General features: G+C 43.9%; 1 protein-coding gene across 1 annotated transcript; it reads left to right on the plus strand.

Moving 5' to 3' along the window:
- Positions 1-509: 509 nt before the first annotated feature.
- bgnb (biglycan b) lies at positions 510-13,673 on the plus strand. The gene is made up of 7 exons (XM_084187649.1): positions 510-775; positions 8,625-8,737; positions 9,450-9,663; positions 9,791-9,901; positions 11,104-11,197; positions 11,551-11,689; positions 11,918-13,673. Exons 1-7 carry the CDS (start codon positions 529-531, stop codon positions 12,113-12,115), a joined length of 1,116 nt encoding a protein of 371 aa, XP_084043775.1. The 5' UTR covers positions 510-528; the 3' UTR covers positions 12,116-13,673.
- The last annotated feature ends 192 nt before the right edge of the window (positions 13,674-13,865 follow it).

Below are 13,865 nucleotides of genomic sequence, written 5' to 3' on the forward strand. Positions count from 1 at the left end.
TCTCTCTCTCTCTCTCTCTCTCTCTCTCTCTCTCTCTCTCTCTCTCTCTCTCTCTCTCTCTCTCTCTCTCTCTCTCTCTCTCTCTCTCTCTCTCTGTTTTCAACCCTCTCTCTCTAGGTGTGTTTTTAACTCTCTCTCTCTAGGTGTGTTTTTAACTCTCTCTCTCTCTCTCTCTCGCTCTCTCTCTCTCTCTCTCTCTCTCTCTCTCTCTCTCTCTCTCTCTCTCTCTCTCTCTCTCTCTCTCTCTCTCTCTCTCTCTCTCTCTCTCTCTCTCTCTCTCTCTCTCTCTGTTTTCAACTCTCTCTCTCTATGTGTGTTTTTAACTCTCTCTCTCTAGGTGCGTTTTTAACTCTCTCTCTAGGTGTGTTTTTAACTCTCTCTCTCTCTCTCTCTCTCTCTCTCTCTCTCTCTCTCTCTCTCTCTCTCTCTCTCTCTCTCTCTCTCTCTCTCTCTCTCTCTCTCTCTCTCTCTCTCTCTCTTGCCCTAACTATCTCTCTTTCCACAGGTGTGTGTGTGTATAGTCCCGTGATGTTGGCCCACTCCTCTCTCCTGTTGCTGCTGTGTCTTGCCCGGCTGCCCGCCCCATCGTCGGCCCTGCCCTTTGAGCAGAGGGGATTCTGGGACTTTGCGATGGACAGTGATGTGGGAGGGATGATGTCGATGATGAGAGATGAAGAGGAAGGCTCAGCAATAGAGGAGCTGCCCCCTCCTGAACTGCCCTCATGCCCCTTTGGGTGCCAGTGCCAACGCAGAGTGGTGCAATGCTCCGATCTGGGTGAGTGTGTGTCCCACCATAAGCATGTCTGTGATTATGTGTGTGTGTATGTGTGCGTATGCCATTGTGCGTGTTTATCTATGTGGTTACCTGAAGCAGGGTACAGACATGTGTTTTGGAGGCCAGAGGGCCCAGTATAATATGAATGGGAGGCAGAGAGGGGTCAGCTGGTTGGCGTTCTTCTGTGAATGACTTTGTGCATTGCATGACTCCAGAGAGAGAGAGAGAGAGGAGAGAGAATGGGATCTGATGGTGTATTATCATAGAGAGCAATTTCTCCCACGGATAACGGGTGTATTTTGATAAAGAAAGTCTTAGAGGGATTTTCTGTTCCCAAAGTGAGCGGCGGAGAGAGAGGAAGAGAGAGAAGAGGGAAAGAGAAGGGAAGAACAGTAGAACAACAGAGAGAGAAATAGAGAGCGGGTGAAAGGTAGAGGAGAAGGGAAAGGAGAAAGAGAGAGAGAGAAAGAGAGAGGAGAAAGGTAGAGATTGTGAGAGACACTTTGATGGGAGGAGACGAGATGAAAGCTTGGTGTGTAATTTCCTTGAGGTCTTGAAGGTCTTTAATGAGCTGTTTCATGGTTTTCTTTACACACACAGGATGTTCAGCGGAAATCGAGGGAAGGAGAGAACGAAGGATGGAGGGGAGTTTAGAAGGATGAGAGAGATAGCGGGGAAGAGTGTTACTAAAGAAGGGATGGAAGCCATGTGTTTGTGTTTCTCCTTAGCTTCGGTGGAGAGGATTGGGAAAGATCAGTGTTGTATGTCCCATTTCATTAACACTGAAATAGACAGGGGCTCAAATAAATGAGAACGATTAACCTACTGTGGACCAGAGGCATCATTTTCAATTGATTATGTGTAAAAGAATGGATAAAAGTGAGGGGGAACAAGGAACACACACACAAACAGATGTAGGATCTTAATTTGATCACCCTGTTGCAGGAGAACTTTCATGCAATGCAGGAAATGTAAAACTTGTAGTGTATTTGAGGTTTAAAAAGGCTTCTGAAGTTTGACATTTCTTTGACATTTTAGACTTGATTTTCCCTTACGAAAAAGGTATAAACCCCTACAAAAATGTCCATTAATTATAATCCACATACTTTCCTGTTGCTGCAGGATTATTTTCCTGCTGTAGCAAACTGGCTCAAATTAAGATCCTACATCTAAACACACGCAAGCACGCACATACACATATAAATGTATATAAATACTCAAATTCACAGACCATAACCCTCCATTCTCCTAAATTATAGTCCTCTCAAAGACTTTACAGCCTATGTCCCAACAAAGACCAATGACAAGCCTCGAAATAAATGCTTATTATCTCAAAATATGAACATTGTAGTTGTATGCACTGTGTGTGTGTGTGTGTGTGTGTGTGTGTGTGTGTGTGTGTGTGTGTGTGTGTGTGTGTGTGTGTGTGTGTGTGTGTGTGTGTGTGTGTGTGTGTGTGTGTGTGTGTGTGTGTGTGAGTGTGTGTGTGTGTGTGTGTATTTTCGTGTGTGCACACACTGTGCAGTAGGTCTGAGAGTCGTGTATGTTTGTATAGTATTTCTTTATATTTCTACATGAGTGTTGCTTTTTTGTGTGTAGCTAGTATTCTTCAAGTTAACTGTTATATTGCAAATAATAGTCTGTAGTTTCGGATTTGGTTTTGTTGAATCATCATTTCATTTTCATCCCACCACCTAACACTACATTTCCTGTCCCAGACTACTGAAGTGAGTAAATGTGGAAGCATATAATTTGCGAGTTGTCAGTGCTTATTTAGAACAGATGTATTTTGGCTATGGCGTCTGTCTCTGTCTCTGAGTGTATACCAATCTTCTGTGGAATAGTTGTGTGAAACAGTAGTGGGGTTTAGGTGTGCGTGTGTGTGTGTGTGTGTGTGTGTGTGTGTGTGTGTGTGTGTGTGTGTGTGTGTGTGTGTGTGTGTGTGTGTGTGTGTGTGTAGTGGTTAGAGAGGAGGGATTTGGGGTTACAGATTGGAGTTGGGCTGTGGTCAAATCAAATCAAATGTTATTTGCCACATGCGCCGAATACAACAGGTGTAGACATTACAGTGAAATGCTTACTTACAAGCCCATAACCAACAATGCAGTTTAAGATTTAAAAAAAAAAGCTAATAATTAAAAAGCAGCAGTAAAATAAAATAACAGTAGGGAGGTTATATACAGGGGGTACCGGTACAGAGTCAATGTGCAGGGGCACCGGTTAGTCAAGGTAATTGAGTTAATATGTACATGTGGGTAGAGTTAAAGTGACTATGCATAAATAATAAACAGAGTAGCAGCAGCGTAAAAGAGGGGGTTGGGGTGGGTTTGGGGTGGGGGGACAATGCAAATAGTCCGGGTAGCCATGATTAGCTGTTCAGGAGTCTTATGGCTTGGGGGTAGAAGCTGTTAAGAAGCCTTTTGGACCTAATCACTGTTGTGTCGTCTGCAAATGAATGATGGTGTTGGAGTCGTGCCTGGCCCTGCAGTCATGGGTGAACAGGGAGTACAGGAGGGGACTGAGCACGCACCCCTGAGGGGCCCCCGTGTTGAGGATCAGCATGGCAGATGTGTTGTTACCTACCCTTACCATCTGGGGAGGCCCGTCAGGAAGTCCAAGATCCAGTTGCAGAGGGAGGTGTTTAGTCCTAGGGTCGTTAGCTTAGTGATGAGATTTGAGGGCACTATGGTGTAGAACGCTGAGCTGTAGTCAATTAATAGCATTCTCACATAGGTGTTCCTCTTGTCCAGGTGGGAAAGGGCAGTGTGGAGTGCAATAGAGATTGCATCATCTGTGGATCTGTTGGGGCGGTATGCAAATTGGAGTGGGTCTAGGGTTTATGGGATAATGGTGTTGATGTGAGCCATGACCAGCCTTTCAAAGCACTTAATGGCTACAGAATTGAGTGTTACGGGTCGGTAGTCATTTAGGCAGGTTATCTTAGTGTTCTTGGGCACAGGGACTATGGTGGTCTGCTTGAAACATGTTGATATTACAGACTCAGTCAGGGACATGTTGAAAATGTCAGTGAAGACACTTTCCAGTTGGTCAGCGCATGTAAATGTTGACCTGTTTAAAGGTCTTACTCACATCGGCTACAGAGAGCTTGATCACATAGTCATCCGGAACAGCTGATGCTCTCATGCATGCTTCAGTGTTGCTTGCCTCGAAGCGCGCATAGTGATTTAGCTTGTCTGGTAGGCTTGTGTCACTGGGAAGCTCGCGGCTGTGCTTCCCTTTGTAGTCTGTAATCATTTTCAAGCCCTGCCACATCCGACGAGCGTCAGAGCCGGTATAGTACGATTCAATCTTAGTCCTGTATTGACTCTTTGCCTGTTTGATGGCTCGTCGGAGGGCATTGCGGGATTTCTTATAAGCGTCCGGGTTAGAGTCCCGCTCCTTGAAGGCGGCAGCTCTACCCTTTAGCTCAGTGCGGATGTTGCCTGTAATCCATGGCCTCTGGTTGGGGTATGTACGTATGGTCACTGTGGGGACGACGTCATCGATGCACTTATTGATGAAGCCAGTGACTGATGTGGTGTACTCCTCAATGCTATCTGAAAAATCCCGGAACATATTCCAGTCTGTGCTAGCAAAACAGTCCTGTAGCTTAGCATCTGCGTCATCTGACCACTTCCTTATTAACCGAGTCACTGGTGCTTCCTGCTTTAGTTTTTGCTCATAAGCAGGAATCAGGAGGATAGAGTTATGATCAGATTTGCCAAATGGAGGGCGAGGGAAAGCTTTGTACGCGTCTCTGTGTGTGGAGTAAAGGTGGTCTACAGTTTCTTTCCCTCAAGTTGCACATTTAACATGCTGGTAGAAATTAGGTAGAACGGATTTAAGTTTCCCTGTATTAAAGTCCCCGGCCACTAGGAGTGCTGCCTCTGGATGAGCGTTTTCCTATTTACTTATGGCCTTATATAGCTCATTGAGTGCAATCTTAATGCCTGCATCGGTTTGTGGTGGTAAATAGACAGCTACGAAAAATATAGATGAAAACTCTCTTGGTAAATAGTGTGGTCTAAAGCTTATCATGAGATATTCTACCTCAGGCGAGCAAAACCTAGAGACTTCCTTAGTATTAGATTTTATGCACCAGCTGTTGTTTACAAATATACACAGACCGCCACCTCTTGTCTTACCGGAGTCAGTCGTTCTATCCTGCCGATGTAGCGTATATCCCACCAGCTGTATGTTATCCATGTCATTGTTCAGCCACGACTCGGTGAAACATAAATGTTTACAGTTTTTAATGTCCCGTTGGTAGGATAACCGTAATCTTAGGTCGTCTATTTTATTTTCAAATGATTGAACATGTTTGGGATTTACATTGGGCTTGGGTTGTTGGAGGTGTGTGGGGTGTTGGTATGGGCTTTTATGGGGTTTTGTTTTGGGCAATGGTTGTGACAACATACTGGAGAGTTGTGTGGTACAGTGGTAAATAATTTGTTTTGGGGCGGTGCTTGGTTAAGGGTTTTGGGGGTACGTGTTCTGTCAAGGGAGGGGTTTGAGTTGTGTTATTATAACCAATACCGACCAGAATAGGTTTCTTCAGACACACAGAACATCATGTATGTTGAGTAGAGACATTGGCTGTATTCAAATGGCAGTACTGTTGAACAGAGCTTGGTAGTGTTCAAAGTGTTAAAATATGTTGGGTTGTGTTGTGTCCTGGTTGGGGTCAGGAGAGTGTAGTAGTGTGTCTTGTGTCAGATGTGGTCAGGGTGTGACAGGGGAACAGTAGGTGATGCTAGGGGTGTTGTTGCAACAGTATGATGGTTGCTGGACTGGGTTGTGGTCGTGATGAGTTTTGTGGTCATGAATCATGACCGCAGTAAAATTCGACATGACTGTTGAGTCATGGTAATCTCCTTTTATGCACTCAGGACATGTGTTAGTAGTATCCAGCTTGCTAATGGCCTGGTACTCAGGGCTCTATTGTCCTCCAAACCACTCTGACATCAATGCAATAGAAAATCACATCAAACACTTATCATCAACTGTATGGTGCTTTTAAACTCACCTCACTGTGATTGATCAATTTGAAGAAAGAAACAGATGATTAATTAAAAACATCCATAGAGCTTATACATATGCATAGGCCTATATATGAGCCCAAGCCTGAAAACCCCCGGAATAAAAATAATGATTGTGCCGTTCGTTTTACAATACATACATACAGTATCCTACCGCATATTATTCACCGCAGAAAAACATTTAAAAAACGGATTTAAGATGTCTTTAATTGGTCTAGCCTATATTCCAAAATTAAAGTAATTATAATAATCGCCTTTGAGTGTGGACTGTATTATTATGCATACTGGATGGACTGGTTACCTTTTGCTACACTCCAAAGTTTCTATTAATGAGTCTGGGAGAGAATGTATAGGCCTAGGCGATGCAGTTGGTTCATTGATTGTGCAGGGCGGCTTACAGAGTAAGCCTACAATAGTGAATTTGTATTTGATTTTGAATAGCCTAGTAATAGGGATTTTTTAAATAATTTCATAATTAATAGTGTGACCATTAGGCTACCGTTAGTTACAGAATATCTCACCACCCTGCATTTCCATCTCCTCCCTTTTCTTCTTCATTACTTTCTCAAGCACGCAGAGAGAGGAGCTGTCAACAATTTAATAAAATATGTTTCGTTGTGAAAACATGTTACTTTTCATGTTCCCGAACAGATTTCACTTGGTTTTCCAAATGAAGCACTTGGTAGCTGCAGGAACAGGGTTGGGGAGCCCATGGCATACAGAGTTTGGGCGGAATATCACCTGTCGCGCCGCGAGAGGCTGCATGCTCCTCAAACAGTGGTTGATGCCTGGAATGAAATAACCAGAGTAGCCTACCCAAACGAACAGGCGGGAAAGCGGCTTCCATTCGCTATTTGAGTGTATCGTATCTGAAGATTATGCCTTTGTTAAATGTTTTTCATGACGAAATGGAATGTTGGTTGTTCAGGCCAAAGGGGGGATGTTTTATGATGTTATTTGAAATGTGCCGCTTGGAGGGTGACGCCCGAGGGGAGACTGGTGATTGGCCAGAAGAAGGGGAGTAGCCCCTCCCTTTGTATTGTTTATAAATAGGGGGTAAACGATTAGACGGCAGAACGGCCATATCAATCTGGGAGCCGTTCTCCGGACATCGCGAGTCTGTATCTATGCTGTAAATTCGTGATTTTAATAAAAGCCTCTAACACGATGCAGTATGGCGAACTCTTTGTTGATAGCGATAATTGCCACCATTCATCATATACGACAAGTGCATAGGCGGATGACATGTATATTGTTCCCATTCTAAATCGAAACTAATTTAACATATTAGTATAGACAATATTACATTGAGAATGGTCTGGTGGGTGATAATATGATGACTTGATGAGAGAACAGTGTGTGTAGCCTGAGGCAAAGAACAGAGCGAAAGCTTTTTTTTTTTGCGACTTTCTCAAATCGTCAATAGCCTATAGTCGCATCATGCTGCCCATATATGTTTTGATTTCTAAGACATTCTATGGTTTGTATAATTAACAACTAAAGTTCCCAAATAACTCTAAATCGAGCGTAGCCTATAGGACCTTTTTCAAATGATGACTTTTATGCTCAACATAGTCTTCATATGCGCACTCGCTCCAGAATGGGAAAAATATCCTTTCTATTTTATTCAGCTAAATTCGATTATGTTCTTCTTACTATAAAATCATATAATATAAAATAATGACATGGGACTTATAAGCATAATTGTCTGCTAAATGAACAAGCCTACAGCCTATGGCATGGAGCATAGCCAGATAACATACAGTAATAGGCCAACTCATATTCTGTTCTTCTGAAATACATTTTCTTCATATCATAATGTTTCTTTATACCTGCCTAAAATAAATAATGGATGTATTGTGATGGTGTATATTCAATTGATTTATTAGACTTGTTCAAATGTAGATGTTCCAAATGCGCGCATCAGCGGCTTGTATGCGTGGAGGCCTGGTCAATTACGGTGAGACCAGCATGACAATAACCAGCTGACAGAATGTTATGACCGCCACAGCCCTAGTCATGATGAGTTGAAACCATGGCAGCGGCTTGGTTCTGTTGACCTGGCCAATCGACCATCTGAGAACTGAAACATTGTAACACAGACTGCTTTATGATGTTGTCTCGTTAAAATGGTTCACTGAGTTCAATCATGTTTATCAAACGTTTATAAGAAGTTTAATCAGAATCCTTGTGGGGACCAGAATGTACCAGGTAGGATGAAAGATCAATGTAATACAATTCTCCTTTATAAAAACACCAGGGTTTCTGACAACTGTCACTGGCTGCAACCCACCAGTTGGTCCTACCCACAATTTAGGAAACTGTTCTATGACATTGATATTGTCACTTCTTGCCCATTATAGACAAAGACATCATGTTCTGGTTTAAAGTTTGGAGTTGAACAGAGATACCTTTTTTCATAACATGAGGAGCCAATCAGGTCTCTGGTTGTTAGCAGGTGTTTCTCTGCAGTATATTAACTGTACTTTCATATTCTCATAGTCTCTTTATCATGTGTGTGTGTGGTGTGTGTGTGGTGTGTGTGTGTGTGGGTGTGTGTGTGTGTGTGTGTGTGTGTGTGTGTGTCAGGGTTGTGCCCTACTCCGTCTTCTTAATTTATTTGATGTGATCTTGCTGATGTTGTTGGAATCACGTCCTTTGGGACTTAGTGAAATCTAAACCAGCTGGATGACATCTGGTGTCCCCATCTGGGTGTGTGGGCGTGTGTGTAACTGTGTGTATGTTTTTGTTCCGTATGTGTATGAATCCCCACTGACACTGTGTGTGTGTCTGTGTGTGTGTGTTTGCAGGTTTGACTGAGGTGCCTAAGGGCATTCCCGCTGACACCAAACTCTTGGACCTGCAGAACAACCGCATCACTGAGCTGAAGGAGAACGACTTCAAAGGCCTCAGCAACCTCTACGTAAGAGAGAGAGCGAGAGAGAGAGAGAGAGAGAGAGAGAGAGAGAGAGAGAGAGAGAGAGAGAGAGAGAGAGAGGAGAGAGAAAGAGAGAAAGAGAGAAAGAGAGGGGGTGTAGAGATTTAAGAGTGAGAGGGAGAGGGGAAGAGCATTTAATTCTAACTGGCCTTTTTTTGGCACAATTCAAGAGGACAGATTTCAGTCCCTCAACTCCTACAGAAGCTCTTTGTCTGAGACAGCTTGGTTGACCACTTAAACAAACCACCAGGGAAGGACAACATTCCTTGTCAGTCACCTTAGGTAACTTAACAGAAATAAGTGTCAGATGGAAACCACAGCAGGCAGGCAGACGTGCAGGCAGGCAGGGTGAAAATGTCTTCATCCATAGAGAGGTAACTGTTTTATTTAATGTGAGTTTCCTCTCTGGCCGTGTTCAATATTGGGCTTGGTCATCTGTTCTGAGTGGGCGACAGGGATAAATGAAGGCTTTCCGGGAGCAGAGAGGAGAGGATGTGAACTAGAATATTCCCTTTAGCTCCAGGCAGAGGCTGGCCACACTCTGGAGTAAGAGAGAGGGGTGGTGGGAGAGAGAAAGACACTGACTGGACATAACTAGGGCACTTAGGAGAGAGAAGGGGGGCAAAGAAAGCTTGCTTATTTACTCACACCCCTCTCTCCCTCGCTCTCTCATTCTCTGTCTCTTTCCATCCCTCAGGCCCTGTCCCTGGTGAATAATAAGATCAGTAAGGTCCACCCCAAGGCCTTTGTTCCTCTGAAACACATGCAGAAGCTGTACTTCTCCAGAAACCTCCTGACTGGCGTCCCCAAGAATCTGCCCCCCTCTCTGGTGGAGCTGAGGATCCACGAGAACCGCATAAAGAAGGTCCATGAGGGGGCCTTCTCTGGACTGGGCAGCATGAACTGCATAGGTCAGAGTTCATTAAAGATTACAGTGCCATTCAATGTTTCAGTATTACCTCAGCATATTCAATATGCTGGAATTCAATCAAATTCGCCACAGCCGTGTTCTAATGTGTCTTATGTATGTTCTTGTAGAGCTGGGAGGGAACCCGATCCAGAACAGTGGGTTTGAGCCAGGAGCCTTCAAGGGACTGAAACTGAGCTACCTGCGCATCTCTGAGGCTCAACTCACTGGAGTACCCAAGGGTACGCGGTACACACAGCAAGTGGTTTACTCAGAAGTGATGATAACTTATTGAATACAGTGCCTGTAGCTCTTAAAGACCAGAGTTGGAGACCACTAATGTACAGTGTACATTATTCTGATGGACCGTATTGTAAGCAGAAGTTGGTAGAGATGTTTTGATGTTGTACATTTTACATTTACATTTTAGTCATTTAGCAGACGCTCTTATCCAGAGCGACTTACAGGAGCAATTAGGGTTAAGTGCCTTGCTCAAGGGCACATTTACGTCATTTAGCAGACGCTCTTATCCAGAGCGACTTACAAATTGGTGCATTCACCCTATAGCCAGTGGGAAAAACCACTTTACACTTTTTTTTTTTGTAGCAGTAGGTTAGTTAAGAGGCGTTTGTTCTGTCTCCTCCAGAAGGTTAGTTAAGAAGCGGGTGTTCTATCTCCTCCAGAAGGTTAGTTAAGAGGCATGTGTTCTGTCTCCTCCAGAAAGTTAGTTAAGAGGCGTGTGTTCTGTCTCCTCCAGAAGGTTAGTTAAGAGGCGTGTGTTCTGTCTCCTCCAGAAGGTTAGTTAAGAAGCAGGTGTTCTATCTCCTCCAGAAGGTTAGTTAAGAGGCATGTGTTCTGTCTCCTCCAGAAAGTTAGTTAAGAGGCGTGTGTTCTGTCTCCTCCAGAAGGTTAGTTAAGAGGCGGGTGTTCTGTCTCCTCCAGAAGGTTAGTTAAGAGGCGTGTGTTCTGACTCCTCCAGAAAGTTAAGAGGCGTGTGTTCTGTCTCCTCCAGAAAGTTAAGAGGCATGTGTACTGTCTCCTCCAGAAGGTTAGTTAAGAGGCGTGTGTTCTGTCTCCTCCAGAAGGTTAGTTAAGAGGCGTGTGTTCTGTCTCCTCCAGAAAGTTAAGAGGCGTGTGTTCTGTCTCCTCCAGAAAGTTAAGAGGCATGTGTACTGTCTCCTCCAGTAGGTTAGTTAAGAGGCCTGTGTTCTGTCTCCTCCAGAAGGTTAGTTAAGAGGCATGTGTTCTGTCTCCTCCAGAAGGTTAGTTAAGAGGTGGGTGTTCTGTCTCCTCCAGAAGGTTAGTTAAGAGACATGTGTTCTATCTCCTCCAGAAGGTTAGTTAAGAGACATGTGTTCTGTCTCCTCCAGAAGGTTAGTTAAGAGGTGGGTGTTCTGTCTCCTCCAGAAGGTTAGTTAAGAGGCATGTGTTCTGTCTCCTCCAGACCTGCCAGACAGTCTCCATGAGCTCCATCTGGACCACAACCAGATACAGGCCATCGAGCTGGAGGACCTGAGCCGCTACAAACACTTGTACAGGTGCGTAAAAGAGAGAAATACAATGGGATTCACATGGCAGTGTGCTGCTATGTTTGCGTAGGCAGAGTTAACTGCAGTAATTGAGTACTGAGAGCCTCCAGTTCTTAATGTTTAGGGTTAAGTACCCCACTTCAATCTATGTAATAGCTCTTTGAGACTGAAATAAAGTCTGCTTGATTGAAAAAAGAGGCAAGCAGTGATCAAATATTTCTGTATGGACACGTTGTCTACCCTCCATTCGGGCTCTTTCTTAGGCAACCATGCCACCCAGTGGTAACTTCAAGAACTACTGGTAGGTGTTACAGATATAAGGATGATGACGCTCTGTCTCTCTCTGACTCTCTGGTTGCCAGGTTGGGGCTGGGTTTTAACCACATCCGTATGATAGAGAATGGCAGTCTAGCGTACGTCCCCCGCCTGAGAGAGTTGCACCTGGAGAACAACAGACTCACAGCAATCCCCAAGGGTCTGCCTGACATGAAGTACCTACAGGTGAGTGACTGTGTGTGTACGTGTGTCTGTGTCTGCATGTGTCTGTATGGGTGTCTGTGTCTGTGTCTGTGTCTGTGTCTGTGTCTGTGTCTGTGTGTGTGTGTGTGTGTGTGTGTGTGTGTGTGTGTGTGTGTGTGTGTAGTACTGGTAGAGTGGTAGTCATCAGACAGGTGAAGGGCCTTGAAGCAGCTCTATTACACCATGTGCTGTCCCCCTCCCACCCTGTAGGTTGTGTACCTCCATTCCAACAGCATCAGCCAGGTGGGAGTGGATGACTTCTGCCCAAGAGGCTTTGGGATGAAGAGGACGTTCTATAACGGCATTAGCCTTTACTCTAACCCAGTCAACTACTGGGAGGTCCAACCCGCTGCCTTCCGCTGTGTCAGTGACCGTCTGGCCATCCAGTTTGGCAACTACAAGAAATAAGCACAGGGAGAGAGATAGAGAGGATGGAAGGAGAGAGAGAGGAGGAGTGGAGCAAAGAGGAGTGAGAGAAGAGGAGTGGGGAGAGGAAGAGGTTGAGGAGAGAAGGAGACAGAGACCAGAATTGGGGAAAGGAGATTAGTCAAATTGCCCTGACCAAATTTAAATCTGTATACGAGAGAGAACGAGAGATGGTGAGGACAGATGAGAGAAGAGAAACCATAGAGATCCTGTATTCTAATTCCTGATTCTAACCATAGAGATTCTGTATTCTAATTCCTGATTCTAACCATAGAGATCCTGTATTCTAATTCCTGATTCTAACCATAGAGATCCTGTATTCTAATTCCTGATTATATGAGAGAAACAAACAGTGTGAGGGGAAGGGAAAGGGAAGGATGTACTTGCCCAATCCACATTTCCATATCTGACTTTTTTTAAACCATGCTTTTAATAATCAGGTATTAAAGCCTGAAAACAGGGTCAATATAAATAAATAAATACTATTGTGTTTGTGTCAAATTAATCAGTCCTCAGAAATATCTTTTTTTGAGGATGGTTTTTTTCCCAACCAAATTGCAAAGATGAGATATATGATATGGAAATATTTTGAAGCATTCCCTTCCATATTGTTTTTTTTTACAAGATAGCTTTTTTTTTTATTATTACAGTTTTTGTATTATTATAATTTTGGTGAACATACATTACAGGTAAAACATAGAAAAGCAATGCCTGCATATAGATTATCATATAAGAGGTGCTCTTTTTACGTATGTTTGTTGTGTGTCTATTTGGGAGTCACATTTGAACGTTCCTTCTATTGCTAACATCAGACCTATCAGGGGCTAACTTGGACACCTTAATCAATTTGTACTGTATGTCATAAGCAAACCCAACCTATGGAAAGAAAAGGATTAAGGTTGGAGTCAATTCCACTATTTCAAATCAGATTCCAAAATGTAAGTTACAACGTCAATTCCAATACATCACAAATCCAAACAAAAACATATATTTTTGATTCTTTTGATTTGATACCGCTGAATTACCATCACAAGTGGAACTGACCTCAACCTGGAGACATCAGTGTCCATCAGGCAGGCTACTCCCCAGGGGAAACTGCCCTGAGTCCGATTCTTCCCAGGCACCATTTTGTGTCCATCCCACTTCAGCATCCAGTCTTCTGACTCTATACTGTGACAGTGCAATAAGGGGTGAACAGCCAGAGCGGGACTTAAACCAGCGACCCTGCAACACACCACCACCTGTGCCATGCAAGTCCAGACCCCTTGGCAGAGGCTGCAGCCAGGGAGGCTACAACAGCAGTGTTAGGTGGATTGTTTTGCACAGTGTCTCTGTAATGCTTTCTCTGCTGGGTTTCCTCTGGGTGTTTAGTCTGTGTAAATGATAGATGGAGTTGCCTTAGTTCTTAATGCCTTTTCTGTACTCTGCCAAGCTGCCGCTGCATGTGAGAATAAATATATTTTCAGCCTGACTATAGCAGAGAGAACGTGTGATGGTATGGTGGTGGAAAGAAGCTGTGTGAGAAATAAAGGACAACTACAACAGGTTTGATGAGTGGACATGAAGGGAAGCAGAATCACACAGTTTCCCTTTAAATGATTCAACAAGCAAGAAACCATGGTTCACTTTATGGCTACACCAGCTGCGGTCGGTGCCATTTAAAATTAGAGAGGACAATTTTTTTTTAATGACCATAACGTTCCATTTTCCAGTGCAAGCTAGCTGTAGCTTA

This window comes from Coregonus lavaretus, assembly GCF_964263955.1.
Source record: "Coregonus lavaretus genome assembly, chromosome: 22".
Lineage (NCBI taxonomy): Eukaryota > Metazoa > Chordata > Actinopteri > Salmoniformes > Salmonidae > Coregonus > Coregonus lavaretus.

Excerpts from the sequence above, each read along its gene's own strand:
- bgnb (XM_084187649.1), top strand. The coding sequence starts at position 529 with ATGTTGGCCCACTCCTCTCTCCTGTTGCTGCTGTGTCTTGCCCGGCTG. Across the intron at positions 776-8,624 it reads GGTGCAATGCTCCGATCTGG|GTTTGACTGAGGTGCCTAAG; the intron begins GTGAGTGTGTGT and ends GTGTGTTTGCAG. Across the intron at positions 9,664-9,790 it reads GGGCAGCATGAACTGCATAG|AGCTGGGAGGGAACCCGATC; the intron begins GTCAGAGTTCAT and ends ATGTTCTTGTAG.